This window comes from Phacochoerus africanus, chromosome 8 (assembly GCF_016906955.1).
Source record: "Phacochoerus africanus isolate WHEZ1 chromosome 8, ROS_Pafr_v1, whole genome shotgun sequence".
Taxonomy (NCBI): Eukaryota; Metazoa; Chordata; class Mammalia; order Artiodactyla; family Suidae; genus Phacochoerus; species Phacochoerus africanus.
The window spans coordinates 96,188,610-96,206,869 of NC_062551.1; the positions used below are offsets into that span (position 1 = coordinate 96,188,610).

The 18,260-nt window shown below is 45.1% G+C and overlaps 1 protein-coding gene across 1 annotated transcript in view; it reads right to left on the reverse strand.

Moving 5' to 3' along the window:
- Nucleotides 1-1,285: 1,285 nt before the first annotated feature.
- The window catches only part of CEP192 (centrosomal protein 192), a 126,132-nt gene continuing 109,157 nt past the window's right edge, over nt 1,286-18,260 (reverse strand). Inside the window, exons 42-46 of the mRNA XM_047791468.1 lie at nt 17,373-17,452; nt 16,540-16,635; nt 8,525-8,653; nt 7,556-7,614; nt 1,286-1,725 (exon numbers count right to left, since the gene is read on the reverse strand). Coding sequence (XP_047647424.1) covers nt 1,614-1,725; nt 7,556-7,614; nt 8,525-8,653; nt 16,540-16,635; nt 17,373-17,452 — 476 coding nt within the window. The 3' untranslated portion in view covers nt 1,286-1,613. The remainder of the gene's footprint in view (nt 1,726-7,555; nt 7,615-8,524; nt 8,654-16,539; nt 16,636-17,372; nt 17,453-18,260) is intronic.

Sequence of the window (18,260 nt, forward strand, 5' to 3'; positions counted from 1 at the left end):
GATATAAATTCCTAATTGTGTTAAACAAGTGTCATCCACTCCTAAGACAGTATCCACAGGCTCTAGATATTTCCATGGAAACAGATACAGAAAGCCAGGAGTGATGCATCCCTTTGTTCTTGGGCTGAACTTTTCACAGAGGCTTCAGAGGGGAACCAGTCTGGGCTCTGCCCTCAGGACTCCGCTGGTCCACTGCAGGGAGCAGATAAGGGTCAGCAAGGGGCTTGTTCCAGGGAGGAGCTGGGGGGCCAACACTGGGGATGCGCAGGCCCCTGGAAGTGCATGAAAAGGGCCAGGATGGGGTGGGATGAGAGTGAGCCTGGCTCCCGCAGCAAACTGGTCTCCAGGTCTTCAGTTCATAAGACAGCTCCAGATCTTAACCTGGGCATAAAATTAAACATCTCAGGAGATCAGCTTTAGCCGCAAAGGACTAATGGTCATTGGAGTCTCTACTCTTCACCTGTGATTATTTACCCACATGGCTGATGTGCAGCTCAGGCTCAGGTCTTGATTCTTAAGGTGGTGGGTTTGGCGACACCCCAGCAGCCCTGTGGTCCTTCTGGCATCCCCAACACCCAGCAGTGCCCCCAACACTGCTGCACAATCTGGGGTCTGCCCGCCCCAAAGGAGAGCTATCATCCAGGCTCCTGGTAAAGCCAGGGAACGTGCCACCTTCCCAAAGCTCAAGGTGTCAGCACAGGAGGGCTCGGCCTGGCTAAGCACCCTCTCCCCACCTGCCATGATTGTGACGCCTTCACACTGGACCCTGGAGTTTGCCCGTCCAGCCTTAATTTCAATAAATGCTCTCTGAAAATACATCCTCAGCCTCTCCAACGTGTCCGCACAGAACACAGAGATGTCCCTACTCTGGAGAAAGTTTCTTGAAAGGAAGCTTCCCTTTCTTCTCTGGATGATGAGACAAAAGACAAAGAAGGAATTCATCACGAGAAAATGAAACTGTATAATGGAGAAAAAACCCATAGAAGAGACCCAGGAGCTTGTAAATTTAGCAGGAAAAGTGACATTCTAATTTCTATTTGACATCATATAAAAAAAGGACATGTTCAGGAGTTCCCACTGTGGCTCAGTGGGTTACAAACCTGACTAGTATCCATGAGGATTCAGGTTTGATCCCTGGCCTTGCTCAGTGTGTTGAGGATCCAGTCTCGCTGTGGCTGTTGTGTAGGCAGGGCAGCTGCAGCTCTGATTGGACCCCTAGCCTGGGAACTTCCATATGCCTCAGGTGCAGTCCTAAAAAGGAAAAGAAAAAAAAAAAAAAGACGAGTTCAGTGGAAATTAAGTTATTTCTGGATATACCAACTAAAATATATGCCATATTTACTAAGGATATCATAATCAATGCAAAAATAGAACTCTTTTTCCCCTGTAAAAGTTACATACATATTGTAGGTTAGACACATGATTATTTTCGTCAGGTCTTCGGGATTAGCCTTCTTGAAATAGAAAAATCTAGTTACAGACATCCAATTTAGCATACAAAATATATACAAGAGCATAATTGTAGTGCAGAAAAAATAAAGTTACCAAGATATAATGTATGTCATTTACTTTGCAAAAAGCTTCCAGTTAACTTTTTTCAAGGGCTTCACCCATCAGCCGACAGCCACACTCTTGCCTTCGTCTGTCTGCACGACCAGCAAAGCCTCAAACCTGCCCGTGGACCTGGGCTTGAACTGCACGGGCATGTTGATGTAGTGCTGGGCCCTGTGGGAAGAGGGGCATCAGCACCGTGCCGGGTCCCCGTCAGCACCCTGGGTCCCCACCAGCGCCCCCACTCGTCAGCACCCTGGGTCCCCACCCACCCAAGGACTTGCTGCACCGTAGCTCACAGCTTCTGCGGTGTGCACCAAAATCCCTATGAAAGTCTTTATGACAATTTATTTGCAGATTTTCATGCGCCAGGTATGAGTGCCCTGTGTTTGCACATAGTATACTGGAAGGTTTGTTTTTGTTCATGTAATGAAGTCCCCAAACTTTAAGAAATATACCTTTATTCTTAATGATGCAGGCACTTCACCACAGCCCACGTGGTGTTATCGACTTTCTGTTTTACCCGCATTTAAGTGAAAACTTACAGTTTAAAAATTTTTTTGCTTTTAGGGCCGCACCTGCAGCATTTGGAGGAGGTTCCTAGGCTAGGGGGTTTAACCAGAGCTACAGCTGCCACCCTATGCCAGAGCCACAGCAACGCCAGATTCGAGTCGTGTCTGAAATCTACATCACAGCTCACAGCAATGCCAGATCCTTTAACCCACTGAGCAAGGCCAGGGATCGAATCCGCAACCTCATGGTTCCTAGTCGGATTCGTTTCTGCTGTACCACGACTGGAACTCCAGAAAATTTACAGCTTCTAGACTTTCCTTGGGGAAAGATAACTTAGTTTCATCTCAGAGCTAACAACTGCAACTGATGTGTGCTGCTGTTTCCAGCTTATTTCCTGATTAAATCAGTACAGTGCGGCCTCTTGGGTACAACAGCACTGTAGGCTAGAGAACAGTCTAAGTATTTCAAAACTCTTTTCCTGATATAATTGATAATGTAGAATATGTATATCTAAAGTCTGGGTCATCTCCCCCCACCCCATGCATACATATACCATATTCCCCAGGTCAAAAAACAATGTGCCTTAAAAAAAAGCGGCACCAGAGTTCCCTCTGTGGCTCAGATGATTCAGGACCCGATGTTGTCTCTGTAGGGATGTGGGTTTGATCCCCCACCTGGCTCAGTGGGTTAAGGATCCAGGGTTGCTGTGGCTGTGGCATAAGCCTCAGCTGCAGTTCTCATTTGATGTCTGGCCCAGGAACTTCCATATGCCACAGGTGCTGCAATAAAAAGAAAAAAAAAAAGAAGAGAAAAAAGGAGGTACCTATCCATGGCATTGACAAACTACAATTTTCTCTTTCATGTTAGCATCTCAATCCTCAGAATGATATAGTACAATATGCCCAATTATGAGACTTTGTAACTTATAAATTACTAAAACATTAAAATATCTCAAAATAAATCTCTAGAAGATCCCATTACTAACAATATGGATACAGAACACTGTATTTACCTGAGGGAGTGTTTTGAAAAAATATATTACAACAAACATGTATCATCTGCTTTAGATTTACAAACACGTGAATAGACTGGGATGCCACTAAGAACCCAGCTCCAGTGAAAATGGAACCCCCTACACTCTGGTGGGAATGTAAGTTGGCACAGGACTAAGGAAAATAGGATGGAAGTTCCTTAACAAACTGAAAACAGAACTACCATATGACCCAGCAATCCCACTCCTGGGCACATAGCCAAACAAAACCATAATTCTAAAAGATGCATGCACCCATACATTCATAGCACTATTCACAATAGCCAAGATGGAAACAACTGGAATGGCCATCAACAAATGAATAGATGAAGAAGATGTGGTAGATGTATACGACAGTGTTACTCAGCCGCAAAAAAGAATGGAATAACGCCATCTGCAGCAACATGAATACAACTAGAGATTCTCATACTAAGTGAAGTCAGAAAGAAAAACAGATACCATATGATATCACTTATATGTGGAATCTAAAAAAGGACATAAATCGACATATCTAAGAAACAAAAAGACTCAGAGAGAACAGACTTGTGGTTGCCAGCGGGGAGGTGGGGTGGGGGAGGATGAACTGGGATTCACAGATATAAACTATTGATTTAGAATGGATAAAGGACAAGGTCCTACTGTACAGCACAGGGAACTATATACAGTATCTTGTAGTAACCTATCATGGAAAAGAATATGAAAAGCAATGCATGTATATATGTATAACTGAATCACTTTGCTGTACATCAGAAATTAACACAACATTGTAAATCAACTATACTTCAATTAAAAAAAAAGAACACAGCTCCAGTGCCGAAACCAACGCCCAGGTCTAATTCAAAACCTTCCACCAGCCAAGGAAGAATTTCACAGCCAAGGAACTGGAGCGGGAGCAGAGAGGGGAGTGTGCAGGCATGGGTGTGGCGCCAAACCTACAAATTACAGTAACCGGAATCCTTCTTTTCCTCTAATTAAAGGAGGGCTTTGCTCTCCTGGCTGCAACTTGGAGAACCACCCTGCCTTGCGCAGCAATTCGGCGGAGCCTGTGGGCACACAGCAGCTGCCACACCTCAGCACAGATGAAACCTAAATAAACAGCTAACAGTAGATGCTTGGGGTCTGTGCGGGAACATGAACAAATTCTTTTAAAAAAGACACAAGAAAAGATGATCATCTAGAGCCTCAAAAAGAACCTTCACCAAAAAACTGCTCATCAATGCTCCCAACTTTTCCGTTACCTTCCTTAGTCCCCCACTTCCCAGGCATGCAGCTGTTCCCAGCACATGCCCTCGCTCACCACCTCTGCGGCTGCATAGTCACCTGCAGGCCTGCGACAGCCTGGGCAAGGTGCCCACTTGTGACTGAAGCCAGCTTCCCCAGGAGTATGCGTGTGGCTCACCTGTCTGGAATGCGATGTGATCTTGAGGGGCTGGGAAGGGCTCAGGGCCTCAAAGCCCACGATCACTTGCCCAGACAGGCTGGCTGTCACTCCCACCAGCAGGATGGGCACAAAAGCCCTCCAGCCCTCCCTGAGCACAAGTCCCACTGCCCAGCTCTGTGCCAGAAATCTCAGGCAAGCAGAGGTCTGCTCCTTGGCCAGAGTGTTACATTATGAAGAAACCACTTTCCTGCCTCCCTGTACGTAAGATTTAAGCCTACACATGGGTCACGAGAGAAGTGTTTTCTATGATGTAGCTTACTTTGCTTGGTTAAACAGGTCAGAGTTACTGCTTTGCACACATGGTTTTCTTGTATTTCATTAAGTTTATACTGAACCACTGCCCCTAAATATTAAAGCTGATGCTGGAATCTGTAACTTTACTATTTATTCTAAGTTCCAGAATATGGATGAACATTTTCTGGAAATGCAGTAGAATAACAAGTACCTGCCACTAGTGGAGTATAAAATTACCTTATTTAAATTTCAAAGTATAAAAAGTTAAAAACATTTTAAATAATAACATGTTCTAAGTATATAAGACAAACAAAATGTATCTTGTAATGCTATTTTAAATGATACAAACTGTTCAAATTTGGTTAATAAAAAAATATTTGCTCAGGGGTTCTCTGGTGGCCTAGGGGAGACATAGCTCAGGGCAGAGAAGCTGGAGGGCAGGGCCTGGAGCGTGTTGAACTCAGGCCCCTCTTGTCCATGTACCTGCAGAAGGACCAGGCAGGATATCACTGACATGAAACCATGAGATGTTGTGCGAATCCGTGGGTCCTGCCCACAGCCCCCTGCAGAGGATGGCTTCCCCGTGCTGCTGAGGACCCCTCACCACTGGGTGTTCCTCACCACTGGGTGTTCCTGGGATGCGCTCACAGGCTGCCTCCTGAGCTCCTGAAACAAGGCCATGCTGCCAGTAGCATTACCATTTACAAATGAGGAAACAAGGCTGAGAGAAATCAAGTCTAGATCTGTTCATTGCTGAAACTGCACAATTTGTGCCTTGAGGCTGGGCTGTGGGGAAGCAGGTTTCACAGCACACAGGAGAGGGGAGGGAAAGAAAGGAGAGGTGGTGGAAAATCTGCCCTCCCCACCCGCCCCCCCCCCCCCATATCCACCAGTATCTAGAAGCCAACACAAGCTTCAGAGTCAGCCCTGCTGGGCTGAGCAACTCAGAAACAGCCTCGAATGTCTGCAAACAAGCTAAGTTTTCACAAAACAGAACATGTTTCTGGGACAGCCTCCTGATGCTAAAATGAAAGATCCTATAATGACAAATGGTTTAATTATAGATTCAAATATGAAGGTAAAATTACTTTTAGTGTTAAGTACAACAGAGCCCAATGGTGAAAATTCTAAACGACAGGGACACCCCAGGTTAGATTTCAGCCTTTATGTACAGCACATGGGAAAAGAAACTAGCAAGACCCCCAAAGAGCTAACAACACGCCAGCAGGCACATACCTATCAATAATTATTTTAATGTAAATGAGTTAAATGCTCCAATCAAAAGTGACTGAATGATGGATACAAAAACAAGACCCATGTATATGCTTCCTACAAGAGACACACTTCAGATCTAAAGACACACACCAGACTGGAAGTGAGGGGATGGGAAAAGGTATCTTAGGGAAGAAAACCAAGTGCCCATCGGCAGATGAATGGGTAAAGATGTGGTATACAGACACATACATACAGTAGAACACTACTCAGCCACAAAAGAGTGAAATCTGGTCATGTGTAAAAACAAGGAGGGACCTAGAGGGTACTATGCTAAATGAAATAAGTCAGAGAGAGACAAACACGATGTGATTTCACTTATATGGGGAATCTAAAAAAACAAAACAAATGATCAAACATAACGAAACAGAAATAGAGTTATATTCCTAGAGAACAGGCTGCCAAAGGGGAGAGGGGAGCAGGGGGGACATGCCAGTGAGGAAGATGAAGGGTGGAAACTTCAGTTCCAAAATGAATGAACTTGGTGTGGACACTGTCAGCAGCTCTGCTAACATCTCTGCATGGCAGTGTATCACCCTAGACTTACTGCGTGTCAGTGTGAAATGTATAGAAAAATAGGAACTAACAGAGTGCTGTAGGTCAGCTGTATTTCAAAAACAAATGCAGGGAAAAAGGATCCAAGCTGTGGCTACCAGAGGCAGGAGGTGGGGAGAGGGAAGTGGATGAAGACTGTGAAAAATACAAACTTCCAGTTGTGAGATAAGTACGTGCTAGGGACATGATGTACAACACGACAAGTATACTGAACACTGCTGTACGTTATATATAAAAGCTGTTCAAGAGAATAAATCTCAGAAGTTCTCATCACAGGAAAAAAAGATTTTTTTCTATGTCTTTAATTTTGCATCTATATGAGACGATAGTTTTCATGAAACTTGTGATCATCTCTTCGTGACGTATGTAAGTCAAATCATTACGCTGTACACTTTCAACTTACACAGCACCCACCATGTGTCAGTTATATCAATAAACTTGGAAATACACACACACACACCCCTTAAAAATAAACACATTAAAAAAAAAAAAAGAAAGAAAATTAACAAGGACGACAAGAGAACGAGACCCAATATAGGTTTACCTGAAGAATGATAACCAGAAAATAGGGTAATAAAATTTTCCCAGTGAATCTGGGGAAGTTTTTGTCCCAATTAGGAAAAATTTGAATCTGTGATTCAACAGAGTGAAAATTACATTTGATGCAAAAATTAATCGCAAGACAGTTAAGGTTCTATGTAGGCTTACAGCTGTCATAACACTGGGAAACATGAGCCACAGGCTCAGTCCCAACACTGCACCAAGTCTGGGTGGCCACCTCCACCACACCATCAGGGCACAGCCTGTCTCCCTGCAGGCTTGTCCCCTCCTGTGTGGAGATCCAAGCCCGGTGCTGGGCGGTAGGCCTGCACAGAAGGCAGCCTCAGAGTCCTAACCCCCAAGAGGGGTCTCAGGGTCCTGTACCAGGATGAGAGCACTTGGATTCAGGATAAACTCACCTCAAAGAATATTTTGAATGTTTGACGTAGAAAGGCTCTCTGGGACTTAAAAACTTCAGCTGGAATTGAATATGAAACACTTTCTGAAGTTATGCAAGTTAGATATTTGTGCATACTTAAATCAATATACCACGCGTTTTTTTAAAGACACACGTTGTCAATTTATGTATAGACACAAAATTAGGTAAAATAACAAATGCTCATGAAAACACACTTAAAGGAATTTTTTGGAGTTCCCGTCGTGGCGCAGTGGTTAACGAATCCGACTAGGAACCATGAGGTTGCGGGTTCGGTCCCTGCCCTTGCTCAGTGGGTTAGCGATCCGGCGTTGCCGTGAGCTGTGGTGTAGGTTGCAGACGCGGCTTGGATCCCGCGTTGCTGTGGCTCTGGTGTAGGCTGGTGGCTGCAGCTCCGATTCAACCCCTAGCCTGGGAACCTCCATATGCCGCGGGAGCGGCCCAAAGAAATAGCAAAAAGACAAAACCCCCCTCCCCCCCCCAAAAAAACAAAACACACTTAAAGGAATTTTAATGCATTTGCTCTATTTTTTTTCTTTTTCTTTTTTTTTTTTTTGGTCTGCCTACAGTATGCAGAAGTTCCCTGGCCAGGGATCAAACCCGCACCACAGCAGTGACCCAGGTCACTGCAGTGACAACACGGGTTACTCACTCCACTGAGCCCCCAGGGAAGTCCAAGTTTATTCTAGTTTTGACTGGAGTGAAGGTTATCCATAAACATGGTGGTGTGATGGTACAAAAGAAAACAAAAGGAAACATTAAAAAATGAAAACAAATACTAAATGTTTCCAATTGTCCTGAACTTCCTTTTTAAATACAGTAGTTGAGGTGTTTAAAAAATACACTATTATAACAAATTTATAAAACAAGTTTCTAATTATCAGGGAAATGTTTTATCAAAGAGCTGAATACACTTACTTTCCCACAACCCTCAGCATTACTTCCAACTTACCGAGTGTGTAATAAAAGAATTATTTCGCAAATTAACTTTCAACGTCCTCGATTCTCCAACTCTCGTTGCAGAAACTGATACACGTCTTGTGGGGCATAAACTCCATGGTGAATTAGGTCCAGCTGCCTGCTATGGAAACAAGATTCAAGTTAATTATCTGGAATCCATAGTAACTAACTCTTTGCATATATTAACTCCTGGTCTGTCTGCATTAAGACAAACTGCAGGCAGTAGGGCCCCCAGGGCACCACCTGCCCCTGTACCCAGAGCCCCTCAAGGGCAGAGCTGCCCTTCCTTGTGGTCACCTCACAAACAGCATAGTCAGTGGGTGGCCTCCAAGTCACAGGATGGACCATTTGGGGCAGCCGGAGCAGGTCCACACCCACACCCAGCCCCTCGGCCCTGGCTGCCCTCCCACCCACGTGTACCCTCTGGCTAACTCCAGGACCTTTGTCCCCCAAACACAGGCTCCGCTGCTGTCCTTCCTCTGCGAGCCTAGCCCTCCATGTAGACCCCGTGTCTGGGTGCCATCCAGAGCTGACCTGACACTGCTGCCCTCTCTCCATCCTCCTTGTCCTCCCCAACACCAACTGAATCCCAAACCTAGTGAACACAGCCCCGGCTAGCAGCAGGTCTGCTCCCACTGCCCCTACCACAGCCAAGTGAGAAGCCTGCAAAGACTCATCTATCCCATCACTGGACGGCATGCCCTGCTGTCCAGACACCCCAGCCTCAGCCTGCTGGTCTGCACGCTGCCCCTACATGCTACCCTCATGCTCAGGAGCCATCCCCAGCCTGGTCCTTTACACAGGTCCCCTTTCAGGGCGGTGGCGGGGGCGGGGGGTGTCTCCCCAGATATGACAGACCAAGCTACTCTTCAAATTTCCCATTCACTGCCTCCCATCCTTGCTGGGACTGTCAAGGAGCCTGTTAGTGTGACGTCACCACCCGGTCAGAGCAGCCCTGCTTCTGGTCCCAAGTCCCTCTCCTGGACCAGCTGGCAGCAGGCACCCGTCGGCCTGGCAGCGGTGCTGACAACACAGACCCTCAGATCTCAGGCTTCTCCTAAGACGCATTACCTGCTCCCCTAATGTGTGTGTGACCTCATTTACATCACATCCAGAAGGCATTTCACATACATTTTCCTCACAAGCATCTTCCCTCAGATCTAGGTCAGCCCTAAGTATTAGGTAATACATTAAAATATTATCATTTAAGTTGTATATGCTGTTGCTATAACATACTTTTTTAAAGTTTTTAAGAATCTACTTTCAGAGTGCCCATCATGGCGTATCAGAAACAAATCCGACTAGGAACCATAAGGTTGTGGGTTCAATCCCTGGCCTTGCTCAGTGGGTTAAGGATCTGGCATTGCTGTGAGCTGTGGTGTAGGTCGCAGACGTGGCTCGGATCCTGTGTTGCAGTGGCTGTGGTGTAGGCCAGCATTTGTAGCTCTGATTCGACCCTCTAGCCTGGGAACCTCCATATGCCTCAGGTGCGGCCCTAAAAAGCAAAAAAATAAAATAAGAATCTACTTTCATATACTGTGTTTGAGAATATAAAATGGTTTAGGGAGTTCCCATTGTGGCTTAGTAATAACAAACCTGACTAGTATGCATGAGGACGTGGGTTCAATCTGGCTTTGATCATTGAGTTAAAGGATCTGGCGTTGCTGTGAGCTGTGGTGTAGGTTGTAGATGCAGTTCATATCCCGAGTTGCTGTGGCTAGAGCGCAGGCCAGCAGCTACAGCTCTGATTCGACCCCTAGCCAGGGAATTTCCATACACTGCAGGCACGGCCCTAATAAATAATAAATAAATAAAATGGTATAGCTGTTTTGGGGAAAATTTGGCAGTTTAAAGGTAAATAAATATCATACGACCCAGCAATTCTACCCTTAGACATTTTTACCAAAAAGAAATGAAAAAAACATGTCCATGGCGCCTTCATTCAAAAGGGTTCCAAATCAGAAGCCACTAAATGCCAGAAGCACAGTGAATTAGCTGTGATGTGTTCACATGGCAGTGCAGGGTCAACAACAAGGAACAGCTGCAGACACTCAGCTTGAATGAGCCCCAAATTGTCACCGTAAGTGAAGGAACCACAAGCAGGAAGTTCAACAAGCTGACATGGCCAATGGCTGGGAGAACAGTCTTGAGCACCTGCTTAGGGTGGGATGGGCTACAGAGGCGCCACAGGAGCAGTCTGGGCCTTGACTGAATGGGGGACACACATCAAGTCCTAGGTAAGCCCCTGGGCCATCTCTCACAGTAATCACACCTCAATGACCCCTGGGCGACGAGTCATGAGAATGAGCAGCATACCTAGGAATGGGGACCGAGGCCTCTGACTCAGCTCGTCTTTGGGACTTCATTACATTATTGACTTTAATGAGGCCATTCGTGGACATGCGTGCATTTTCAGGTTCAAGTCCTGCTTTGACACTCTGTATAAAAAAAAATCACAGGGTGGAGAAGGAGAAACAAATATATGGACATTTCCCTATTTGAATTCCACTATTTCCTTCACAATTTTTAAAAGAAGGTTTAAGATTTTTAAATTCCTCTAATCACAAATGCTTTATCTTGCACTGTTTGTCTGTCTCTTACACACCACACACAATCTTACCTAATTAAGGCAAACGGATTTCACAGAGCCAAACCCAGACCTCTAACATGCCAATAGAAACACACACTAAAGACTCAGGTGAAGAATCTACAACAGAATTAATGATATAATAGTAACACCAGGAACATACTTTGCATTTTCAGGCTAGTTTTTCATGCTAGTTCTACCTGGTGTCTTTGAAACACACCCCGTAATCGACTTAAGTTCAGTGTAAACACTCACTTGTCCAGAGAGCTGGAACCTCAAGGTGTGCTTCAGGTGAGGCTCTTTAAGAGGGTGACACTCAACATCCCAAAACTGGGCATACTCCCCTTTGTCTCTGGGCAAAAAACGTGACTGACACCTATGAAACACACATCCGGGAGAGGAACTCAGAGAACGAACCTTACACACATGTAGTTAGTTACCAATTCACCACGTGGTATGAAAAACTGAAGGGAATATGTTTTTGCATTGGCTGATTGTGCCTATGGAAAAAGGACTTGAATATTTTTCAGTAGGCTTGTAACGATACCAGATCCAAGTATATTTTCCTTTAAGGTTTTATGTAATATAGTCCTCAAAATGTAAATTTTTAAAATTAAAGTTATTAATTACTGCAGCTTTGGAGTGTAGTCTGAAGTCAGGGAATGTGATTCCTCCAGTTCCATTTTTCTTTTTCAGGATTGCTTTGGTTATTCAAGGTCTTTTGTGTTTCCACACAAATTTGAAAGATGTTTATTCCAGTTCTATGAAAAATGCGATGGGTAATTTGATAGGATTGCCTTGTGTAGTAGGTCACTGTAACAATATTGATTCTCCCAATCTGAGAACATGGTAAATCTTTCCATCTGTGTTGTTTTCAGTTCATCAATTTTCTTTTATTTCTATTTTATTCTTTTTGAAAAAATGGTAAATGGGATTGTTTCCTTAATTTCTTTCTGATTTTTCACTGTTAGTGTATAGGAATGCAACAGATACCTATGCATTAATTTTGTATCCTTCAACTTTACTGAATTCACTGATAAGCTTCAGCAGTTTTCTGGTAGCATCTTTGGGAGTATTCTATGTACAGTATCATATCATCTGCAAACAGTGACAGTTTTACTTCTTTTCCAATTTGGTTGCCTTTCATTTCTTTGTATTCTCTGACTGCTGTGGCTAGGACTTCCAAAACTATGTTGAATAAAAGTAGCGAGTGGACATCCTGTCTTGTTCCTGACCTTACAGGAAATGATTTCAGCTTTCACTGCTAAGTATGATGTTCACTGTGGGTCTCTCATATGTGGCCTTTATTATGTTGAAGTAGGTTCCCTCTATGCCCACCTTCTGGAGAGTTTTTATCACAAATGGGTGTCAAAAATTTTTTTGGTCTATTTTTAGGCGTGCACATGCAGCTTATGAAGATCCCAGGCTAGGGGTCAAGTTGGAGCTGTAGCTGCCAACCATAGCAACTCGGGACCTGAACCGTGTCTGTGACCTACACCACAGCTCATGACAATGCTGGATTCTTAACCCACTGAATGAGGCCAGGGGCCGAACCTGCATCCTCATGGATACTAGCAGGATTTGTTACCACTGAGCCATGATGGGAACTCTCAGGGTGTTGAATTTTATCAAAAGCTTTTTCTGCATCTACTGAAATGATTGTATGGTTTTTATCCTTGTTAACATGGTATATATCACACCGATTGACTAATTTGCAGATACTGAAGAATCCTTGCATCCCTGGGATAAATCCCACCCAATCATGCTGTACCCTTATTTTTATTTTTGGCAGTGTCTGAGGCATGTGGAAGTTCCCTGGCCAGAGACAGAACCCGAGCCATAGCAGCACCCTGAGCTGCTGCAGTGACAATGCTGAATTCTTAACCTGCTGCACCCCAAGGTAAGTCGTAGTATATCCTTTGAACGTTTTGTTGGATTCAGTTTGCTAGTATTTTGTTGAGGACTTTTGCATTTACATTCATTAGTGATACTGGACGTGATTTTTTCTTTTCTCTTTTTTGACCACAGCATGCAGGGGCTTGATGTGGGATCTCAGGGACTGAACCTGGGCTGCAGTGGTGAAAGTGCTAAGTCCTAACCAGGGAACTGCCCATAATTTTCTTTTCTGTGACACCTTTGTCTGGTTTTAGTATCAGGGTGATGACGGCATCATAGAATGAATTTGAAAGTGTTCCTTCCTCTGCAATTTTTTTGAATAGTTTGAGAAAGATAGGTGTTAGCTCTTCTCTAAATGTCTGGTAGAATTCACTACACTACAAAGCCACCGTAATCAAAACAGCATGGGGGGGGGAAATGTAATTGTAATGTATACATGTAAGGATAACCTGACCCCCTTGCTGTACAGTGGGAAAAAAATAATAATAAATAATTAAAAAAAAAAAAACAAAAAATAATGAATCAACTATCAATCTGTGCAACAACATGGATGAATTTTAAATGTATATTAGTAAATAAAAGAACAGACTGAAAATTAAAAAAAACAAAAACAAAACAGCATGGTACTGGCCCCCGAACAGACACAGATCAACAGAACAGAATAAAGCCCAGAAATAAACAAATGCACTCATGGTCAAGTAACCTGTGACAAAGGAGAAAAGGACACACAATGGAGAAAAGACAGTCTCTTCTAAAAGTGGTCCTGGGAAAACTGGACAGCTATATGTAAAAGAATGAAGTCAGAACATTCTCTAACACCATATACAAAAAAACTCAAAATGGATTAAAGACCTAAATATAAGACCAAAAATCATAAAACTCCTAAAGGAAAACATAGGCAGAACACTCTGACACAAATTGTAGCAATATTTCTTTGGATCCATCTCCTAAAGTAAAGGAAACAAAAGCAAAAACAGGCAGTTCTCATTGTGGCTCAGTGGTAATGAACCCGACTGGTGTCCATGAGGACACAGGTTAAATTCCTGGCCTCACTCAATGGGTTAAAGATCTGGCATTGCTGTGAGCCGTGGTGTAGGTCACAGACATGACCTAGATCCTGTGTTGCTGTGGCTGTGGTGTAGGCTGGCAGCTGCAGATCCAATTCAACCCATAGCCTGGGAACCTCTATATGCTGCGGGTACAGCCCTAAATAGAGGAAAAAAAAGAAGAAAAATCCTCTCAACAATCACCCACCTCCAGTCAAGCCCCTCCCTCCCAGCCCAGCAAACATCTAGCTACCATCTCTACAGATTCATCTGTTCTAGACATGGACCACACATCGAATCATACAATACCTGGCCTTGTGAGTCTGGCTGCACTCAGCATGTTTTCAGGGTTCACCCTGTGTAGCATGATATCAGTATTTCATTCCTTTTTACTGCCAAAGAACATTTCATTGTATGGACACACCACATTTTGTCTGCCTATCAGTTAATACAGACATGGGCTGTCTCTGCCTCTCTGAGCTATTGTAAATAAGGCTGCTATGAATATTTCTGTGCGAGTTTTTGTTTTAATCCTGGGATTGACTTTTTTGAGTATTTATGCAAAAGTGAGACTGCTGGATCATATGACAACTCCACCTTTAAGTTACACAGAGCCGTGATGTTTTCACATCGAACTCTTTTCACGGTGGCCGCACCACTGTTTTCCATTCCCACCAGCCCCCTGTGAGGCTCTAATTTCCCCACATCCTTGCCAACACCTGCTATTATTATTGTGATTTTTAAAAGTCACAGTCCTCTAGTGAGTGTAAAGTGACCTCACTCCAGTTTCGATTTGCATGTCCTTGACAACTGGTGACTCTACACAGATTTTCTAGTGTTTACTGGCCACCTGTGTATCTTCTCTGGAGAAGTGTCTATACAGAACTTCTGCCTGTGTGTTAAACTAGGCATTTGTCTTTGTATTAGTGAGTTATAAGAGCTCTTTACACACTCTGGACACAAGTCTTGCCTCAAAACACGTGATTTGTAAACATTTTCTCTCTCACTCTGGGTTTTCTTATCACATTCTTAACAGTGTCTGTCCTTTGATGGCACAAAATAACTTTTAAACTCTGACAATCCATCTGTTTTTCCTTTTGTTACCCGTGTTTTCTCAGGCTACATCTAATAAACCAGTGCTTAACCCAAGATCATGAAGAGGGACAGTATTTTCCACCATTTGCAGCTTAGCTCTTACACCAAAGTCTACAGTCCATTTTGAGTTGATTTTTGTACATGGTTGCAGTAAGGATCCAATATAATTCTTTTGCATGTGGATATCCAGGTCTTCTAGTACCATTTGTTGAAAAATATACTTTTTCACCGTGGAATTGTCTTGGTACTCTTACTAGTAAAACAATCAACTGACCATAAATATGAGGGTTGATTTGGAGGTTGTCAAATCTGTACCACAAATTCTGCCTGTCTATTTGCATGTCAACACTGCACTGCTTTGATTACTGCAGCTTTATAGGAGGTTTTGAAAATGGGAAGTGTAAGTCCTCCAACTTTATTCTCTTTCAGATTGTCTTGGTTATTCTGGGTCCCCTATGAATTTTAGAATCAGCCTGTCAGTCTCATAAGCACACACACTCAAGCTGGGATTCTGAGCGGGGCGGTGTTGAAGCTGTGTGTCAGTGTAGGGGGTCCTGCTATTCCTAATAAAGTCAGGTCTCCTGATCCATCAGCAGAAGACGTCTTTTGTGGGGGGGGGGGGGCTTTCCTGCAACTTCCTCTCAGACGCTGAACTTCTGCTGAGCAATGTGTGCTCCCTGCTCTGCTGCCTGTGATGTGGGGAATGAAACAGATGATGCTTGCAGAACTGCACACCTTTCTCAGATGGAGCCCCTCTGGACCCAGTGAAGCCACGGAGTTTGTGACTATCATTGCTCAAAGTTTCTCTTGCATCAGTTAAGAGTTCACATTATATTCCACAACTTATTCTAAGTCTGAATCTCTGATAGTACTACATACCATGTAAATGCTATAGTTTAGATAGGTTTGGCTTTTAGAATGAAAAATAAAGTATGTCACTGAGGCCACATGAACAACTAGCCCCCCACCCCCACCCCGAGGGTACCCTAGGGGACAAGGTCAGCGATAATAACAAATCAGAACCTGCCAGGACACCGCTGACTGCTCATGAACACTGAGTGGTAGGTGGCAAGAGGAGACCTTTCTGACTGTGGCTAGTGGGTAAAACTGCTGTCCAGGGCAGTACTACTGGAAGTGTGTTCTAAGCACTGACAACATGCCACCAGACGAAGCGCTTACATCAGTTTGTAACTCGCTGCACTGAGCTCGGTGCCATGTTTCTCAGTGCGACATCCCATGGCAGGAGCAGAGCTCTGCCCTGCACCGTGGCCGCTCTTGCAGGTGCCTGGCCATGGGCAGCACTGGTCCCAGGTGAGAATGAGCGAGGTGCTCTTGGCAGTGGACACTGTGTTCTTACCAGGTTGGGAAAACATCCACACTCACCGTCTGGACTCCATGACTTTCCAGGACACCGGAAATAGGAGAACACCTGAACACAGCATAGGTAGCTCTAAAAACATCCCCACTCTCGTCCACTCCCTATGGAGAGAGGCAACAGTCAGGACAAACAACAGAGTCGGTGGGTCAATGCCACAGCAACACATTCTCTTCATGGTCACTGAGGACAGCCAGCCTGTTCCATGGTGGCCAGAAGCACCCCCGGGTTGGGCTTACCCCTGGCTGTGATAGTCTGTGGGGTGCCGCCTCCTCAGAGACCCTGACAACCCTGCTACTTGACCCCAGGCAGCACCAGCACTTGGTCCCCTGTCAGTGGGTCCTGCACTGTCTCTGCACACGTCTTAGTGATGTCTCGGCTCAAAACCATTACAGTTGCACGAAGAACAGGCAGAGAGGCCAACGTGTTCCCCCACCACACGTGACCACATACACAGCACAGGCTGTCTGCACAGAGGCTCGGACACACTGCCAAAGGAAGTCAATTCTGCCTCCTGCACTTGTGCCCCCATGACCCCAGGACAGGAAAGTGCATGCGCATGCTGTAATAACATGTCTATATATTTTTAAAAATAAAGTTATTCTAGATAAAACTGAGGGCTGCAGGAGGCAGTGCTAAACGGAGAAAGCACACCTTTCACTGTCCAGGGAGGCACAGCTCAGAGCCAGCCTGTGAGAAAGAGCCCCACCCTGGAGTGATCCCCGCCCACAAGGACGAGCCCCCAGGAGGGGGAGAAGCAAAAGCCAACAACCTCCAGCTATGAGCACAGGTCAGACACTCAAACATTAAAAAGAGCACCTTCCAGGCAATTAGCACTGACCTTGACATAAGGAGGGGCTAGAGATGACAGGTACCATCGCACTTGCGTGTCCCCGTGATTCTCAAGTTCCAGGTGATTTCCTAAAAGGGACACATTTCACAACTCAAACAAACTGGGGTTAAGTAATTGCACAGATTCCGGTGACAACATGTACTAATTACCTCATCACAGGGAACAGATGCAATTAAATCCCCAGGAGGCCAACCGGACGATACTGTTTCCTAACACGATACTGTTTCCTAAAACGGTCCTATCTGACAGCTACACTTTGGATTTAACGGACGTGTGATGCAAAGCTCCTGAAGGACTGAAGCAGGTGCCAAGCAGGGAGGGGGTGGCTTGCGGGGTGAAGGGAGGTGCAGGCAGAGACCAGCTGAGGTCACTGCAGCACAGGGTAACCTGCGTCAGGCCTGAGTTGGAGCCAAGGGAGCAAAGTCAGTGAAGGACTTGCTGATGGATGGGACAGGAGGACAGAGGGACGAAGAGACTTGACTGAAGGGAACTGGCTCAAATGAGTGGGCGGCCGTGGTGCCACTGCAGAGGAGGCTGGAGAAGTGGGGTCATGGGTCAACAAGAGCTCCGTGTGAGTCATCCACATGTGGAACCTGGGTGAGCCTGGGGTGACAGCTGGCGCTCAGGACGGCAGAAACGGCAGAGGGGGCACCTGGTGGGGGCCAGTGCCTAGAGGGTGAGTGTTGAGCATAAACTAACAGACACAAGAGGGCCTGGATTTGGTAAAATAAAGCTCCTGAGTGACCTGACAGGAGCAAGTTCAGGGCTGGCAGTGGCACAGCTGACTGCTGAGGACATGAGGGAAGGGAGCACAGACCCCGGCAGGAGGAGCTGGGGAGGGGGTACCCCTGAAACAGGCAACACAGTAGTTTCCAG